This window comes from Natator depressus, chromosome 1 (genome assembly GCF_965152275.1).
Source record: "Natator depressus isolate rNatDep1 chromosome 1, rNatDep2.hap1, whole genome shotgun sequence".
NCBI classification, from domain to species: domain Eukaryota; kingdom Metazoa; phylum Chordata; order Testudines; family Cheloniidae; genus Natator; species Natator depressus.
Genome location: NC_134234.1, coordinates 209,811,921 through 209,831,289, shown reverse-complemented (window position 1 = coordinate 209,831,289; position 19,369 = coordinate 209,811,921). Strand labels below are relative to the sequence as shown.

At 45.6% G+C, this 19,369-nt stretch overlaps 1 protein-coding gene across 1 annotated transcript in view; it reads right to left on the bottom strand.

Annotated features, from left to right (window-relative positions):
- Window positions 1–11,899: 11,899 nt before the first annotated feature.
- The window catches only part of LOC141984736 (transient receptor potential cation channel subfamily V member 6-like), a 43,202-nt gene continuing 35,732 nt past the window's right edge, over window positions 11,900–19,369 (bottom strand). The window contains exon 15 of the mRNA XM_074948075.1: window positions 11,900–12,176. Coding sequence (XP_074804176.1) covers window positions 11,900–12,176 — 277 coding nt within the window. The remainder of the gene's footprint in view (window positions 12,177–19,369) is intronic.

Genomic DNA, 19,369 nt, shown 5'->3' with positions numbered 1-19,369 from the left:
GCTTTACAAAGAAGTTTGTAAAGCCACCACATACTGCCAGTGCATTTCTTGACTTATGTCTTTATACACAGGGCAGGGGTCTGCAGGTGTGAATTTTCCAACTGCTGACCCACTGCAGCACCGGAGGGGTGAATGTAGCTGCTCTTGAAAGGCAGGGAGGGCTGCGTGGCCTTTTCTACAATTCAAAGAAAGCTGTGTGAGCAGGGCACAAAGTGAAGGGTGATGTGGAGAGAAAATAGATATAAAAAAACACACATTCCCTCCTGTTAAGCTGCTCCTGCCTTGGGTTTCTTTAACGTACAGAGAAAGGCAGATTCACATGCACTTCTAAGGACTCCCCTCGCAGCTGGTTTAGAACCTGAAACTTTCAGCACCAAGAGCACTGTCCTCTCTGTCTTGAGCTAAAGGAGTAATTCTACTAGCTGCTAGCAGTAGCTGCTTCATAGACTAGCTGATAAAGAGAGAGATGTTCATATGGACAGACACCTTCAAATATATGAGTTTCAACAGCACTTAATCCCTTGTACCTGCAAGTCTTTAATTTACTATTGTGAAAACTTTATTGATGTACAATTTCTAATAAAACCATCTTTCCACCAGGATATAAAATTCTTGACCCTATGTGGCCATTAAATATCTGCTGATGTGATCCCATAAAATCAAAAGGGTGTTGTAACACAGAGTAGCTCTGAGGTTGTGGTAAAATTCCAGTCTGCAGTTTCACTTGTTATTGATTTTTGTATGCTGGCCTAAGATGTTCTATAATGTGGCTTGTCAAGGTTCCTTCCCCACTCTGAACTCCAGGGTACAGATGTGGGGACCTGCATGAAAGACCCCCTAAGCTTATTTTTACCAGCTTAGGTTAAAACTTCCCCAGGGTACAAACGTTTACCCTTTTGTCCTTGGAGCTTATGCTACCACCACCAAAGTGTTACACAAAGAACAGGGAAAGAGCCCACTTGGAAACGTCTCTCCCCCCAAAATATCCCCCCAAGCCCTACACCCCCTTTCCTGGGGAAGGCTTGATAAAAATCTCACCAATTTGTGTAGGCGAACACAGACCCAAACCCTTGGATCTTAAGAACAATGAAAAAGCAATCAGGTTCTTGACAGAAGAATTTTAATTAAAGAAAAGGTAAAAGAATCACCTCTGTAATCAGAATGGTGAATACCTTACGGGGTAATTAGATTCAAAACATAGAGATTCGCTCTAGGCAAAACCTTAAGTTACAAAAAGACACAAAAACAGGAATATACATTCCCTCCAGCACAGCTTATTTACCAGCCATTTAAACAAAACAGAATCTAACGCATATCTAGCTAGATTACTTACTAAGTTCTAAAACTCCATTCCTTTCTGTTCCCAGCAAAAGCATCACACAGACAGACAGACCCTTTGTTTCCCCCCCACCTCCAGATTTTAAAGTATCTTGTCTCCTCATTGGTCATTTTGGTCAGGTGCCAGCGAGGTTATCTTAGCTTCTTAACCCTTTACAGGTAAAAGGACTTTGCCTCTGGCCAGGAGGGATTTTATAGCACTGTATGCAGAAAGGTGGTTACCCTTCCCTTTATATTTATGACATGGCTGCACACACTTAAAGAGTTTCTGTATTCCACTGCAGAGAATGCAGCATATCAAACACTGTTGCCAGCTCTCATGATATTTAGTTTCAGAGTAGCCCAAACAGCTGAATTCAAGAGAATGCTTGAGAATCTCAGCTTTCATTCTGTAAAAAGAGCAGGCTGCTATCCTTTATGGTTGTGGAGAAAAGTTTGAAAGAGTGAAGTAAGTGCACCCAAATGATTGAGCAATCAGAAGGTAAAGAACCCCAAATTGAATATTTTTTAAAAATCTCATTATTTTCATGTGCCTGGGGTTGGAAATACTAGCAATGAGTAAAGTGATCCCTTACCTGTTTCACTGAATATTGTAATAAGGAAGTTGCTGGTGAAGAAATATTGCCACAGCTTCACACTTGGGAGAGGTGTGGGGATGAGAAGAAGCATCCTCCTAGCTGGATCCTGTGGGAGGCTCTAGGAAGCATGTGGGAATGTAGACTCTGCATCAGGGGTGAAAGTGGGCCACTACGGTGTACCAGAAAGAAGCCGGCACCAGCCCGTACGCAGTCGAGGGTAAAGCACTGCCGTGGCAGTGCTATAACATCGTTGCCCCTTTTGCCCCCCTCCCCGGGCTGCCAATGGGAAGGTGGGGGGCAAAAGGGGCATCTGCCCTGGGGTTGGCAATTTAAAAGGGCCTGGGGCTCCCGGCAGTGGCCAGAGCCTGGGCTGCGTGGGCCAGGCAGTGCAGATGGGATGGCTGGGGGAGGCTGACCCCCCATCACCCCGCATCACCCCGCATGGTATGATGAGAGCATGAGAGCAATTTGCCAGTGTTTATGTGTTCTGGCAGCACCACAAAGCAGTGGGAAAGGTTGAGTCAGACATACTTCACACTCAGTGCCCTTTTGAGCAAGGTGCCAAACCAAGGTGGGGCTCAGACTCAGTGACCTTGGAGGAAATGGAGTCTCAATCCCTTTAATGACAGTTTAAACCAGTTCAGGCTGGGCTGTTTATTTATCACGTCTTCCAAACAAATCCAGTGCCTTGTAAAAAAAGGTGAACTGAGAACAAATCTCTGTATCCACAGAACAGGAGCAGCACAAGCAGCAGCCTCTCAGTCCCCTCTTAGGTTCAGTCTCCAAGGCCCATGCAGTCTTTGGACCTTCCACGGAGCCTGCCAACAACAGGCTGCTTAGTGATGTCTTTTGTGACACCCACTCGGAACATGACAGAGACCCAAAATGACTTCACACGGTCCAGCAGTCATCCCTCAGGTGATAACATTTTTCAGTTACCGCCAACATGAACTGGACTTGAACTAGAGAACCTGTTGGGTCTAAGTGCTCTATAATCACATTATCTGAGCCAGACAGTCAAACTATTTCAGAGGTCTCCTACTCCACAAGTCAGGGGAGTCCAAGGCAATTATGGGGGTTGGGAATCAGACGCTGCTGACCTCAGATCCTAGCACTGCACTGTTTTGCTGTGTGCCTTGGACAAGTTATTTGATTGCTCTGTGCCTCGGTTTCCCCAGCTGAAAAGCAGGATAACACCTCCTCAGCACGAGGGGGCTGGGAGGGTTAATTAGTTACTGTCTTTGAACATGTAAAGGCAGAAGTATGAACTAAGTGCTCTTAAGCTCTGAAGTGGCAGGTTTGGGGGAGGAAACCAGGCAGAGGGGAACGGAGAGGGAGCACAGAGGGTTGCTGAGGGATGTAAACTAGAAAGAAGCACAAAGCTCTGTGGGGCGGAGAGGGGAAGGCTGATACCAGCTCCCTGCTCGGGGGTTGCATATGCTGGTGAGTTTTAGCTTATTTTCTTAGATGGGTGAGTTGAAAAGATAGAGAAAACTGCTTACAATTCACTAGAATACAACAGACATGGAGAATAGCATCCCCTTTGCTGTTATTTCCTTAGAGGCAGGGCCCAGTTTATTCTGTGTCCATGGGATTTGTCATGAAGTTCACCACTTGCTGCAGAACCATATTGCAGAATCTTAATTTTATATAAAAAATTGTGTATTCGCCTTTATTGTTGCAGCGTGAAGCTTGGAAATGTGAGGAGAGAGTAACTGATACAGCGATGGTCTCCTGAGTTTGCAGGGGGCCTGAAACAATAGCGCCAAGAAATGTAAACTGCCCGATTCATCTCAGTCAGCGCTCCGTGGACTCTGCAATTAAACAGCCAGGGAATTTGCCATCTTTTTCACAATATCATAGAAATTCAGCATCCCTTCCATTTTTCTTCAGCCAGGCCCTGACACTTTGTTTTCTATCTCTGCCTACAGCTGCCTCTTGTTCTCCAGTTTTCCCTACGAGGGGACATTAATTGGGTTTGAGTGCATGTTCTCTGCACTGTTCTTTGGAGCCAGGCATTCAGGGGCCAGGGAGATGGGTTTGGAGCCCCTCTTACAGCGGACAGCCAGACATGGAGGCTGGCAAGCTGGGATTTCAGCCTGGAGACCAGAGCAGTCACGATCTGGGAGTTGAATGAGCCACTGAAGCCGCTTACAAACTCCCTCTGTCCTTGGTATGCATAAGGATGGAAGATGCTTCTAAGCCAAAGTTTACAGACCAATTCTCAGGAACTAGGCCTCAGGCAGCGGAGCCAGCTGCCCGAGAGCATAGTGAAAAAATACATCATTAGAAATAATCCCTGCCAAATTTTACATCAATAAGTATTTTTAACTGAGCTATAACTGTGTTTGTGTAGGGTGGGTGGACGGAAATGGCGGGTGTTTCTTGGCAATCTAAATTGAAATTAACCAGGTCAGGTTTGCAAAAGTTGGGAGCACAAGCAGCTATGGAGACCCCTTCTCTAGAGATGAGAGGAAATTTCATCCTCCAGCAGCCATTTGGTCCTTGGCCTCTGCGCTGAGGAAGATAGCCAGGTGGTTTTTGTGCTGGGGTGTTGGTTTCCCTAGGAACAAGGCTTAGACTGTGTAAATATTTCATTTCTTACTATTTTAAATCGAAAATCCCCAGCTCAACTGAGGACAGCTCTGAAGAGTTTATAAAATCATTAGCCCTGGAGTTGCAGGCATGAAGAACATTGCACTATCACCTCACCCTGCTTTGCTCTCCTAGCAAACATTCATCTCTTTCACAGCAGAGAAAGTACCAGCCAACAACAGGCTTCAATACACAAAGAAGGAGGTGACCCTGCAGACAAATTTAAATTAGTTCTTCAGCCAGGGAGACAGAATGATGCACAGTCACTGAAACAACTAACCGTGGAACACACCCTCCTTGCATTGATCAACAAGTCATAAAGTAGAAGCAAGGTCAGATAACTAGTGATTGTCCTACCTCTCTCTTAATGTGCCTTTTGTCTACAGTTCTTGCTTGTGTCTTGTCTGAACTGGGATTGTAAGCTCTTTTTGACAGGGAATTTGTCTTTGGTATCGAGAAGTACCTTGTGGCAATATGGGTGCTCAATTATAAAATGCCACCCTTCAAAAACAAAACAAAAATGCAGCAATGGCCCAAACACTGCACTAACATTATTGAAGGTGGAGTGTTCGGGGGCATTACTGGAGTGTTCGGGGCTTCTTAAACTCAATTAATGTTTGGAAAAAAAGGTTTCAAAAATCAGAAGTTAGAAATACATCTTTTTATTGCTTCATGGAATATGGGTGAAGTGCTGTTGCACTTCTTAGCTGTATTGATTGTATTCTGGAGGATTTTCTCAAAATGCCTACAGTATCATGCTGGCACTTTGTTATTGTTGTACATAAACCTAAATAAATAGTGGAAACAAAAGAAAAAGCAAGTATCAGTACAAGGACCCAATTCTGCTTCCATTTAAATCAATAGGAATTTTACTAATAATGAGAGCAGGATCTGGCTCACTTAGAGCTGAGGCCTACTGAATGCCCTTCAACAGGAAGGGGGGCTGAGCTCCACAAAGGTTTGCATGATTAGGACCTGACCTTGCAAGTGTTCCCCCAGGATCAATATGCTTACTCTTCTAGGTAACAGCTGAACAGGAGGGAAGGTACTGTGAAAACGAAAAATTGACAATCAAATCCATAGGTTCATCTTTTTTTAAAAAAAGTCCAATATTGGGAAAGAAAAACACTGTTGTCTGTATCCAGTTTTGCAGATGCATGACTCTTTCTACAAAGCTCAATACCTAAATTTGTGAGAGTGCCCCCAAACTCAAATCAGGATAACGGTGTTCCTAGTGATGGTTTGCCAGAAGCTGGGAATGGGCGACAGGGGATGGATCACTTGGTGATTCCCTGTTCTGTTCACTCCCTCTGGGGCACCTGGCCTTGGCCACTGTCGGAAGACAGGACACTGGGCTAGATGGACCTTTGGTCTGACCCCATGTGGCCGTTCTTATGTTCTTATGTCCCATTGCGCCACATGCTGCACATGCATGAGCACGCACATACATATACACACACAAACAGAGAGGAAAATGTGGTCCAGTCCCATTCGGTTATTCCAAAATCAAGCAAATAAGGGACCTTGATGTTACCTTCTGGTGATGATTATTTGAATCCTTTACAGTTACAGTTTGAAGCAAGGATTTTCTAAAATGCATTGTAATCAGTTTTTTGATGGGGGAAGAGGGTGGGATAGGATCATAAAAATAACCAGAAACACACAAAAGACTCAAGTAAAGTCTAGTACTCACAGTGGCTGATGAGGGGACAATCACAAGAACTGTCATAAATTATTACTCTTATTCAAACAAAAAAACAAAAACACACACAAAGCCCATGCATGCTTAATCTCTACATTTTTATTTTGAACAAAATTTACTTAATCAACAAAATCAGATCAAATTAGTTCATCCATCTTATCTCATTTTCTGACCTACCAATTTTCCAGATACAAGACAAGATCTTAAAACCCTGAAGTTGCTTCAGTAGCAATTAAAGATTGTTTGAGGTCAACAGTTGGCAGAGTGGGGGAAAGAGGAAGGTCTGTTCTGAAATGACAACACTGGAGGAAAACAAACTGAGAATTATAGCAATAATGATCATCTGTTCTAATCAGTACCACATTTCAGAGTCTTGGGGCCGTATTACATCAGTGTAAGTGTTAATCCATGTTTACAGAGGTAGAAGAGAATACAGTACAAATGTGCAGTTTTGATACAAAAAGTTTTAGTATAAACTTACCCAATGTATTTGGCCCTTGATCTGAATCATTTCTGCTGGCTTTCCTGACCCAAACAAGTTTCTGCTTCTGCAGAGTCAATAAAGCTGTGGAAGAGTGAGACTGCTTCACTCATCACCAACAGAGCACTTAGCAGAATTATGATTGTGGAAGCTTTATGAATGATGAATAGGAAAGACATAGAAAAAACACAGCTGGATTTTCAAAACCCATGTGTAGTTGGTAGAGTTACCAGTTAGAAGAACTTTTTGACTGGAAACTGAATCAGCAACACAGACCATGAAACACAAAATATCATTGTTACGGAGCCACCATAAAAATCACACTTTAAATTACAGCAAAAGGTAGTTCAGAAAAACAGATCATGGGAACATGTTTTTTTATATAAAACCCTTTTTAAGATTCAAATTGGTTAAATAATAATGAGATGGCTTAAAATTGCATTTGAAAAAAAGTCATCCTTACTAGATTAGAATCCTCTTTTAGGGCCTGATCCAAAGCGAATTAAAATTAATGGGAGTCTTTCCTGTGTAAGGTTCTGAGCCTGCCCAGAGACCTGATGTCATTGCAAGAATGTCAGCTTCATTCTTCAGCTTCATTCAGCTGAGCACTGAAGTGAACAGAAGTTCAGGGCACTCACCAACTCCTATGAGGAGCTCAGTTTATGGCTGGTTTGGGCCCCTAAAGCAGAGCATTTACACACTCCCAGCCCAGCTATTGCGGCCCAACCTTATTCCTATTGCCATTAATGGCCAAAGTTCCATCAACTTCCATGTAAGTTCTGGTTATCAGGCATTTCTCCTAATACCAAATGCTGAGCCCACAGTTGGACAGGTAAGGGACTGAGGTTATTATTTTACAATTATTTTTAAAATTACAAGTATCTTTCATTTTAAATTCTACACATACCTGATGATTGACTGGGATATTATACTTGCTTACTTAGATATATTGTAAAGATATTTAGGTTCAAAATGTAGGGCTTGTTATTTTAAGAAGTTTCACTAACTCTCAAAATCTAATTTGAACCAAACCATTTGCATGAAGTGAAAATAATTAGGGGGTTTGGTTTTTTAAATGTGAATGTTCCCTTGCTCGGTTGGAAGCCCAAATGCAATAGCATTGCCCAAGTTACAGGAGACAGAATAAAGCCGGCAGGTCAAGCCTTCCCATTCAGTATGTGTGAACTGCAAATTAAAGTCAGTAAAAACAGCAGGAACAGCAAAAAGTCAGTTAGATTTTGAAATTCTTAAAAGATTTCTAAGTTGTTATAATTAGCAACATACATAAGGACATTTTAAAAAAAAGATTCTTTTCTCCTTCATAGTATCCTTTGTGTGTTTCACAAAAGCTTCTCAGACCTCCATATTATATTTCCCCCTGCCTTGCTTTGCAAGTTTCTGATGTAAGAAAGGAGGAAAAAGGGAAGAAGGAAAACCCGGGGAACTACAGCCACACCTCAGTCCCTGGAAAAATCATGGAGCAGGTCCTCAAGGAATCGATTCTGAAGCACTTAGAGGAGAGGAAAGTGATCAGGAACAGTCAGCATGGATTCACCAAGGGCAAGTCATGCCTGACTAATCTAATTGCCTTCTATGATGAGATAACTGGCTCTGTGGATGAGGGGAAAGCAGTGGACGTGTTGTTCCTTGACTTTAGCAAAGCTTTTGACAAGGTCTCCCACAGTATTCTTAACAGCAAGTTAAAGTATGGGCTGGATGAATGGACTATAAGGTGGATAGAAAGCTGTCTAGATTGTCAGGCTCACTGGGTAGTGATCAACGGCTTGATGTCCAGTTGGCAGCTGGTATCAAGCAGAGTGCCCCACGGGTTGGTCCTGGGGCCGGTTTTGTTCAACATCTTCATGAATGATCTGGACGATGGGATAGATTGCACCCTCAGCAAGTTCATGGATGACACTAAGCTGGGGGGACAGGTAGATATTCTGGAGGGTAGGGATAGGGTCCAGAGAGACCTAGACAAATTGGAGGATTGGGCCAAAAGGTGAGGTTCAACAAGGACAAGTGCAGAGTCCTGCACTTAGGACGGAAGAATCCCATGCACTGCTACAGGCTGGGGACTGACTGGCTAAACAGCAGTTGTGCAGAAAAGGACCTGGGGATTACAGTGGATGAGAAGCTGGATATGAGTCAGCAGTGTGCCCTTGTTGCCAAGAAGGCTAATGGTATATTGGGCTGCATTAGGAGAAGCATTGCCAGCAGATCGAGGGAAGTGATTATTCCCCTCTATTCGGCACTGGTGAGGCCACATCTGGAGTATTGCGTCCAGTTTGGGGCCCCCCCACTACAGAAAGAATGTGGACAAATTGGAGAGAGTCCAGTGGAGCACAACAAAAATGATCAGGGGGCTGGGGCACATGACTTACGAGACTTACAAGGAGAGGCTGAGGGAACTGGGCTTGTTTAATCTGCAGAAAAGAAGAATGAGGGGGGATTTGATAGCAGCCTTCAACTACCTGAAGAGGGGTTCCAAAGAGGATGGAGCTCGGCTGTTCTCAGTGGTGGCAGAAGACAGAACAAGGAGCAATGGTCTCAAATTGCAGTGGGGGAGGTCTAGGTTGGGTATTAGGAAACACTATTTCACTAGGAGGGTGGTGAAGCACTGGAATGCGTTACCTAGGGAGGTAGTGGAATCTCCATCCTCAGAGGTTTTTAAGGCCCGGCTTGACAAAGCCCTGGCTGGGATGATTTAGTTGCTTTGAGCAGGGGGTTGGACTAGATGACATCTTGAGGTCTCTTCCAATCCTAAACTTCTATGATTCTAAAGAGATTATGAATTGGAGGATTCAATGAGGCAAAGTAGCTCCAGTTAATGTCATAGTGAAAAACAGCAGAACCAATCACATTGGTCTACATTTCAACCCCATTTTATATACAGAATTTAGAAGTAACAGGAACAACAATTCATAGAGGTTTTACACCTACTGATCTCACTTGTCTTGTCCCTGGGGCACCAGTTTTGGCTAGTGAGTCTTTACGAACACACAGGACCAACTGGAGTCTCCTCTCATTTACTCCTGCGCAATCCCAATGGCTTTAATGAAATTGTGCAGGCCTAACTGAGGAGAGATACTGGCACTAAAAGTTTAAAGCGTGATTATGGTGACACCAGAGACAGAAAATGCACAGCTGACACTTAGAACAATCATTTTTTGATTTGCAAATAAAGCCAGTCACAACTGGGAAATGCTAGGTAAAAATGACCTCATGGTGTTCTTTCTTAATTGTTTCTCAGTCAGACTTCCAACTGGTTGAAGAGCACAGGCAGATGTGGAAAGATTAAGGAAGACTCCACCAACCCCCTTCCCTTCTCTCCTCCATTGATTAAGGAAATTAAATTACAATTAGAGCAACAATTCACAGTTTTGGTACATGTGCAAAATCACATATTTCCCATTTCCATAAACATTTAGTGCAAATCCCTGTGGTTCAACAGGACGGGCTGGGAGTATAGAGATGAAAAGAAGACCAACTCACATGACTTCAATTAATCACAGTGTACCTAATACAAGTATTCGTCTTAACCCAAGGGGAAAAATCTCCTCCTTAGGACTCAAGCACGCATTCAAGTAGGGGGGAAATAGTACATGTAATAAAATGCACATAACCTCAAAGGCCATGCATCTGGATATGGCACTAAAGTCTGCAGCAGTCCCATGCAGGGGACAGTTGCTGTGAAGGGTGGGAATAACACCATTAATAAGAAAGCCACTGGTTTCTGTTCCTTCACTCCTTGGTTCTGGATGCCAAGGAGCAGTAAAGGATGTCCTGTTACAATGGTAGGGTCTAATGCAAGCAAGCTACCTTTGGGTTCCCCTTAGACACAGAGTTTGATTCACAGGACCTGTTACAGAGGAAATGTCAGGCTACAAATTGCATTCCAATTAGTTCTGCTATTGGGATTACACTGTGAGTTGCTGAGGGCATGAGGCCCTCCAAAAGGGCACCTCATTTCTTCCCTGTAGTCATTTTCCTGAAGGGACATCCTGGCAGAGAACTAAAGGAAGAGGTGAAAAAGCACTGAACCTGGAGTGGGGGACCGTGTGGATGAATCAGAGTCATTGTGGACCAGGCATCATTATATGTTGTTAAAAGAGACAAGACTTGTTTCCAAGTTGCCTAGCAATACCTCCCACTGTGTCTCACCCAGCACTTGCTTCCCATGTTGATTGACAGTGGCCATATAGCTCCCCCTTCTCCTCATGACATAGCACAGGGTGAGTTGGAGCTGGCATGCCTCACCACAGCAGGCCCACAGCTGCACCACTGATCTCCATGAAGACAAGGACCAAACAGCCTGCAGTCTCAACACAGCAAAGATAATAGATGGCAGGCAGATATCAGACCATGAGCCAGAGATTTCTACTTTTCCATCGGAAACACTGCTCGGGACCAATTCACCTGGGATCTCTTTAGGGAGTCATCTCACCAGCCCCTGCACCCTCTTAAAACTGGGTAAAAGTCCCAGCACAGAATGTGTGACATATCCTTAGGAAACCAACAGTCACATTTCTGTAACAAATATGATTAAAGTGCATTCATATGGCAGAAAAACACTCAGTCCCTCCTCGAGTAGCAGTGTGGAAAATGCCACTAATAGAGGTTTGTCTTTCTTCAGGGAGGGATATCTGGCAGCTTCTTGAATGCCAGCTGTATGGGGACATTCCCTTTAATCACCGCAGTGTCAGCTGCTACTAGTTTCCTGAGTTTAAATATTGTTTTCAGTTCTGTACCAAAAAAATCTCCCAAGTCAGCTCTCCTCAATTCAGAAAGCACTGTGGTCTTTGTGGGACTGAGGGAAGGAATATACCATGTATCACAGGGCGAGAGAGGAGTTACTGATCAGTTCATAGTTGCCCTGTGGTCAGGATCTCCTGTAAATGGATGAAACCCCAGGGCTGGAACATTTTTCTGTCTGTTTCTGTGGAGAGTTACAGAGCTGGACAAACACCAAACCCCTCAACTCAGCTCCTAGCCAACACAGCAACAAGGACACATGGAAGAGGGGGAGAGGAGACTTGGGCAGCAGTATCCATCCATCCTGCAGCATGGAGCAATCCTGTTGCATCTGGAGAGCTCTTAATAGCTATGGAGTGTGGTGTCCATACTGGAGTTTCCACTGGCATCTGGAGAAGGTAATTGCTTCAGCACAGGGCATCCACGTTGTGGAGTCAGGAGAGATGTGTCTCAGACATGGTAGACCTCCTCCTCTTCCATGGCATGGTTGACTTCCCCTTGAAGTTGTCTGAAGGTGGTACGCCTCAGGATCTCCCAGCCACGGTGGGAACTGCTCTGGGATGTGCTCCGGGACACTGAAGCAGCAACTGGTGCTAGGTCCTTCTGGTAGGGGATCTCCCCATCCAGGTTCTCTGAGTATTTGTCGAAGTTCTCTTTATCCTGGGTCTTAAATGCTTCTGTGTAACGATGCATCTTTTGCTTGTTGGGATCGACCCTGTCTTCTACCCTGTAGAAAGATGAGAAGAAGTTGAATACACCAGAAACATCCCCGCTTCTCAACAACCACTAGCAGCTCCACCAAGCAGCCCTCTCCCAACATCACACCCAGCACAAGGCTTAGCACATCCATGGGGGAACTTGTCACAAGCAGAGCTCCTTTAGCTTCCTCCTGTTCACACACACACACTATTGAAGGAGACCCACCACCTCCACTGGCTTCTATCCATTCTCCCCACAGCCCCAAAACCTTCACTGGCATTGTTTCCTCCCTGCTCCCCAGTTCTCTATCCCCTTCACTGATTTCCTAACCACACCTTCTCCTTTCCCTTTGACCAACTGCAAATTCTTGGTGGACTTGCTCGACTTGACCCCACATCTACTTCCTCTTCCCAAAAAGAACAGGAGTACTTGTGGCACCTTAGAAACTAACAAATTTATTAGAGCATAAGCTTTCGTGGGCTACAGCCCACTTCATCGGATGCATAGAATGGAACATATAGTAAGATATACACACATACAGATAAGTTGGAAGTTACCATACAAACTGTGAGAGGCTAATTAGTTAAGATGAGCTGTTAGCAGCAGCAGAAAAAAAACTTTTGTAGTGATAATGAAAATGGCCCATTTAGACAGTTGACAAGAAGGTGTGAGGATACTTAAGGAAATAGATTCAATATGTGTAATGACCCAGCCACTCCCAGTCTCTATTCAAGCCCAGGTTAATGGTATCTAGTTTGCATATTAATTCAAGCTCAGCAGTTTCTCATTGGAGTCTGTTTTTGACGCTTTTCTTTTGCAAAATTGCCACCCTTAAATCTTTTACTGAGTGGCCAGAGAAGTTGAAGTGTTCTCCTACCAGTTTTTGAATGTTATGATTCCTGATGTCAGATTTGTGTCCATTTATTCTTTTGCATAGAGACTGTCTGGTTTGGCCAATTACATGGCAGAGGGGCATTGCTGGCACACGATGGCATATATCACATCGGTAGATGTGCAGGTGAACGAGCCCCTGATGGTGTGGTTAATGTGATTAGGTCCTATGATGGTGTCACTTGAATAAATATGTGGACAGAGTTGGCATTGGGCTTTGTTGCAAGGATAGGTTCCTGGGTTAGTGGTTCTGTTGTGTGATGTGTGGTTGCTGGAGAGTATTTGCTTCAGGTTGGGGAGTTGTCTGTAAGCGAGGACTGGTCTGTCTCCCAAGATCTGTGAGAGTGAGAGATCATTTTTCAGGATAGGTTGTAAATCTTTGATAATGCGCTGGAGAGGTTTTAGTTGGGGCTGAAGGTGACAGCTAGTGGCGTTCTGTTATTTTCTTTGTTGGGCCTGTCCTGTAGTAGGTGACTTCTGGGTACTCTTCTGGCTCTGTCAATCTGTTTTTTCACTGCAGCAGGTGGGTACTGTAGTTGTAAGAATGCTTGATAGAGATCTTGTAGGTGTTTGTGTCTGTCTGAGGGATTGGAGCAAATGCGGTTGTATCTTAGAGCTTGGCTGTAGACAATGGATCATGTGGTGTGTCCTGGATGGAAGCTGCAGGCATGTAGGTAAGTATAGCGGTCAGTAGGTTTCCGATATAGGGTGGTGTTTATGTGACCATCGATTATTACCACAGTAGTGTCCAGGAAATGGACCGCTTGTGTGGACTGGTCTAGGCTGAGGTTGATGGTGGGATGGAAATTGTTGAAATCATGGTGGAATTCCTCAAGGGCTTCTTTTCCATGGGTCCAGATGATGAAGACGTCCTCTTCCCAACTGCTAGTTCATCTCTTCTGATCTTGGTAATCTGCCTTTCCCTGTGATTCTCCAAGCTGAGTCCCTGGGAAAGACACTTTTCCCCTTGTGTTGCGCTTTGCACCTGAACTCACCCCTTCTGATCCATTTCCCCTCTTTTGTTCCACCCAAGAACCTTCCTACTTTGCTTAGCTCGCTGCTGTCTCTCTGAGGGTAGTGCTCTGCCATGCTGTGTGTTGGTAACAGGCACACGATAGGACTACACACACGATTGGATTGTGTCAGTACCATTCTCTGCTTGTGGGGAGCACTTGGGGTGTGTGGTGTACACATGTGTGCGTGTGCAGGGGAAGGGATGGGTGGGTGGGCTACACAGCACTCTCAGATGGAAGCTGTTCCCCATCAGTGACACTGTATAGCTAAGTTTTAGAGTAGCAGCTGTGTTAGTCTGTATTCGCAAAAAGAAAAGGAGTACTTGTGGCACCTTAGAGACTAACAAATTTATTTGAGCATAAGCTTTCGTGAGCTACAGCTTATGCTCAAATAAATTTTTTAGTCTCTAAGGTTCCTCTAAGTACTCCTTTTCTTTTTACTATATAGCTAAGCTGCTCATTGTCTCCAGCAGGCTTGAAATCCACAAGCATCCATCTGCTGAAACCTGCTGAGAGCCACATTGTATACTGGAATGGCTCCCCCTTGGGGCCTGATCCACAAAATGCAAACATGTGAAAGGATAAATCCGTACATTGGTCTTATTCTCCTCTCACAGTGGTAAGAATCAGGAATAAAACCAGCGTGAGAGAGGAGAATCAGGTCTGATTTTATCCAGACCAAAAGAAACAAGTTATATTGAAACCCTAGTACTGGACTTAAACCAAATTCCTAGATCTAAACAACTTGAAACTTTGAGGGTGGCTGTTGGAATTTGGTCCACCTTTTGTGTCTTGTGTCCACTCCTGCTGAATACATTCTACTTTGGAAACATACAACATAGTAACTTGACACTTTGGGGATCATGTTAGACCCCAGGGTCCTGTCCAAATGCCCCCTTTATTATTCTTGTCTCGTTTTCGAAATATTTAAAGTGCATTTCAGTGCTGGTGAAAGCTACTAGGCTGACAGGCCCAGGGGCTGAAGCCTTCTGCTTATCTAACGCAGGGGTTCTCAACCTTTTTCTTTTCAAGGCTATAAAAATGATAAAAACTCCACAGCCCACCTGTGCCACAGTAACTGGTTTTCTGCATAAGAACCAGGGTTGGCATTAAGGGGTAGCAAGCAGGGCAACTGCCCAGGTTCCCACACCACAGGGGACATCGTGAAGCTAAGTTGCTCCGGCTTCTGCTTCAGCCCCAGATGGCAGGGCTCAGGGCCCTGCGCTTCAGCCCCCTGCAGCGGGACTTTGGCTTTCTGCCCTGGGCCCCAGCAAGTCTAACACTGGTCCTGCTTGGTGGACCCCCTGAAACCTGCTCGCAGCCCCCCAGGGGGCCCCAGACCTCTTTTTGAGAACCACTTATCTAATGCACAGGGACAGGTAAGTAACCGTTTTCATGTTCTCTCCACAGGTACTAATGCAGAGAGTGAACTAGATGATACATCTGAGGGAAGGGAACAGAAGGAGACTCCGCTGATTGGAAGGCATGAGATGCACTGTCCTAGGGTTGGGGGTTCCACGACCACCGCTCCCAAGAGAAGGAGGTGGGTGGTGGTGGTCGGGGACTCTCTCCTCAGGGGGACTGAGTCATCTATCTGCCGCCCCGACTGGGAAAACTGAGAAGTCTGCTGCTTGCCAGGAGCTAGGATTCACGATGTGATGGAGAGACTGCCGAGATTCATCAAGCCCTCGGATCGCTACCCCTTCCTGCTTCTCCACGTGGGCACCAATGATACTGCCGAGAATGACCTTGAGCGGATCACTACAGACTACATGGCTCTAGGAAGAAGGATAAAGGAGTCTGAGGTGCAAGTGGTCTTCTCGTCCATCCTCCCCGTGGAAGGAAAAGGCCTGGGTAGAGACCGTCAAATCGTGGAAGTCAACGAATGGCTACGCAGGTGGTGTCGGAAAGAAGGCTTTGGATTCTTTGACCATGGGATGGCGTTCCAAGGAGGAGGAGTGCTAGGCAGAGACAGGCTCCACCTAACGAAGAGAGGGAAGAGCATCTTCGCAAGCAGGCTCGCTAACCTACTGAGGAGGGCTTTAAACTAGGTTCACTGGGGGAAGGAGACCAAAGCCCTGAGGTAAGTGGGGAAGTGGATACCGGGAGGAAGCACGAGCAGAAGCGCGCGAGAGGGCAGGGCTCCTGCCTCACACTGAGAAAGAGGGACGATCAGCGAGTTATCTCAAGTGCCTATACACAAATGCAAGAAGCCTGGGAAATAAGCAGGGAGAACTGGCACAGTCAAGGAATTATGATGTGATTGGAATAACAGAGACTTGGTGGGATAACTCACATGACTGGAGTACTGTCATGGATGGATATAAACTGTTCAGGAAGGACAGGCAGGGCAGAAAAGGTGGGGGAGTTGCACTGTATGTAAGGGAGCAGTATGACTGCTCAGAGCTCTGGTATGAAACTGCAGAAAAACCTGAGAGTCTCTGGATTAAGTTTAGAAGTGTGAGCAACAAGGGTGATATCGTGGTGGGAGTCTGCTATAGACCACCGGACCAGGGGGATGAGGTGGACGAGGCTTTCTTCCAGCAACTCATGGAAGTTACTAGATCACAGGCCCTGGTTCTCATGGGAGACTTCAATCACCCTGATATCTGCTGGGAGAGCAATACAGCGGCGCACAGAAAATCCAGGAAGTTTTTGGAAAATGTAGGGGACAATTTCCTGGTGCAAGTGCTGGAGGAACCAACTAGGGGCAGAGCTCTTCTTGACCTGCTGCTCACAAACTGCGAAGAATTAGTCGGGGAAGCAAAAGTGGATGGGAACCTGGGAGGCAGTGACCATGAGATGGTCGAGTTCAGGATCCTGACACAGGGAAGAAAGGAGAGCAGCAGAATATGGACCCTGGACTTCAGAAAAGCAGACTTGACTCCCTCAGGGAACTGATGGGCAGGATCCCCGCGGAGAATAACATGAGGGGGAAAGGAGTCCAGGACAGCTGGCTGTATTTTAAAGAATCCTTATTGAGGTTACAGGGACAAACCATCCCGATGTGTAGAAAGAATAGTAAATATGGCAGGCGACCAGCTTGGCTTAACAGTGAAATCCTTGCTGATCTTGAACACAAAAAAGCAGCTTACAAGAAGTGGAAGACTGGACAAATGACCAAGGAAGAGTATAAAGATATTGCTTGGGGATGCAGGAGTGAAATCAGGAAGACCAAATCACACCTGGAGTTGCAGCTAGCAAGAGATGTTAAGAGTAACAAGAAGGGTTTCTTCAGGTATGTTAGCAACAAGAAGAAAGTCAAGGAAAGTGTGGGCCCCTTACTGAATGAGGGAGGCAACCTAGTGACAGAGGATGTGGAAAAAGCGAATGTACTCAATGCTTTTTTTGCCTCTGTCTTCACGAACAAGGTCAGCTCCCAGACTGCTGCACTGGGCAGCACAGCATGGGGAGGAGGTGACCAGCCCTCTGTGGAGAAAGAAGTGGTTTGGGACTATTTAGAAAAGCTCGATGAGCACAAGTCCATGGGGCCGGACGTGCTGAGTGCTAAAGGAGTTGGCGGATGTGATTGCAGAGCCATTGGCCATTATCTTTGAAAACTCATGGCGATCCGGGGAAGTCCCGGATGACTGGAAAAAGGCTAATGTAGTGCCCATCTTTAAAAAAGGGAAGAAGGAGGATCCTGGGAATGACAGGCCAGTCAGCCTCACCTCAGTCCCTGGAAAAATCATGGAGCAGGTCCTCAAGGAATCAATTCTGAAGCACTTAGAGGAGAGGAAAGTGATCAGGAACAGTCAGCCTGGATTCACCAAGGGCAAGTCATGCCTGACTAATCTAATTACCTTCTATGACGAGATAACTGGCTCTGTGGATGAGGGGAAAGCGGTGGACGTGTTGTTCCTTGACTTTAGCAAACCTTTTGACACGGTCTCCCACAGTATTCTTGTCAGCAAGTTAAAGAAGTATGGGCTGGATGAATGGACTATAAGGTGGATAGAAAGTTGGCTAGATGGTTGGGCTCAACGGGTAGTGATCAATGGCTCCATGTCAAGTTGGCAGCTTGAATCAAGTGGAGTGCCCCAAGGGTCGGTCCTCAGGCCAGTTTTGTTCAATATCTTCATAAATGATCTGGAGGATGGTGTGGATTGCACCCTCAGCAAGTTTGCAGATGACACTAAACTGGGAGGAGAGGTAGATACGCTGGAGGGTAGGGATAGGATACAGAGGGCCCTAGACAAATTAGAGGATTGGGCCAAAAGAAATCTGATGAGGTTCAACAAGGACAAGTGCAGAGTCCTGCCCTTAGGACGGAAGAATCCCATGCACCGCTACAGACTAGGGACAGAATGGCTCAGCAGCAGTTCTGCAGAAAAGGACCTAGGGGTTACAGTGGACAAGAAGCTGGATATGAGTCAATAGTGTGCCCTTGTTGCCAAGAAGGCCAATGGCATTTTGGGATGTATAAGTAGGGGCATTGCCAGCAGATCAAGGGACGTGATCGTTCCCCTCTTTTCGACATTGTTGAGGCCTCATCTGGAGTACTGTGTCCAGTTTTGGGTCCCACACTACAAGAAGGATGTGGAAAAATTGGAAAGAGTCCAGCGGAGGGCAACAAAAATGATTAGGGGACTGGAACACATGCCTTATGAGGAGAGGCTGAGGGAACTGGGATTGTTTAGTCTGCGGAAGAGAAGAATGAGGGGGGATTTGATAGCTGCTTTCAACTACCTGAAAGGGGGTTCCAAAGAGGATGGATCTAGACTGTTCTCAGCGGTAGCTGATGACAGAACAAGGAGTAATGGTCTCAAGTTGCAGTGGGGGAGGTTTAGGTTGGATATTAGGAAAAACTTTTTCACTAGGAGGGTGGTGACACAGTGGAATGCGTTACCTAGGGAGGTGGTGGAATCTCCTTCCTTAGAAGCTTTTAAGGTCAGGCTTGACAAAACCCTGGCTGGGATGGTTTAGTTGGGGATTGGCCCTGCTTTGAGCAGGGGGTTGGACTAGATGACCTCCTGAGGCCCCTTCCAACCCTGATATTCTATGATTCTATGACAAGCTTTCCCAGCCACACACAACACCCCACCAAATGCTCTGCACACTTGGTCGTATGTGGGAGAAAAAGAAGAATTCAGGCTCTGTAGCCCATTCAGGCCTTGGCCTCTCTGTTGAGACAGCCAGGTAGGAAAGTAGCTTCTGGGATAAGAGCTGGACTGAACACATCAACTAATTTCACATTGAGTGAAATGGGACTAATGGGACCTCTAATGGGACCAGTGCTTAGCCAGCTCTGTCCTAAGCCAGGTTGGAATCTGTATGGCGGAATGGCTTCATGGACCATTCCCTGAGCTACTGGAGC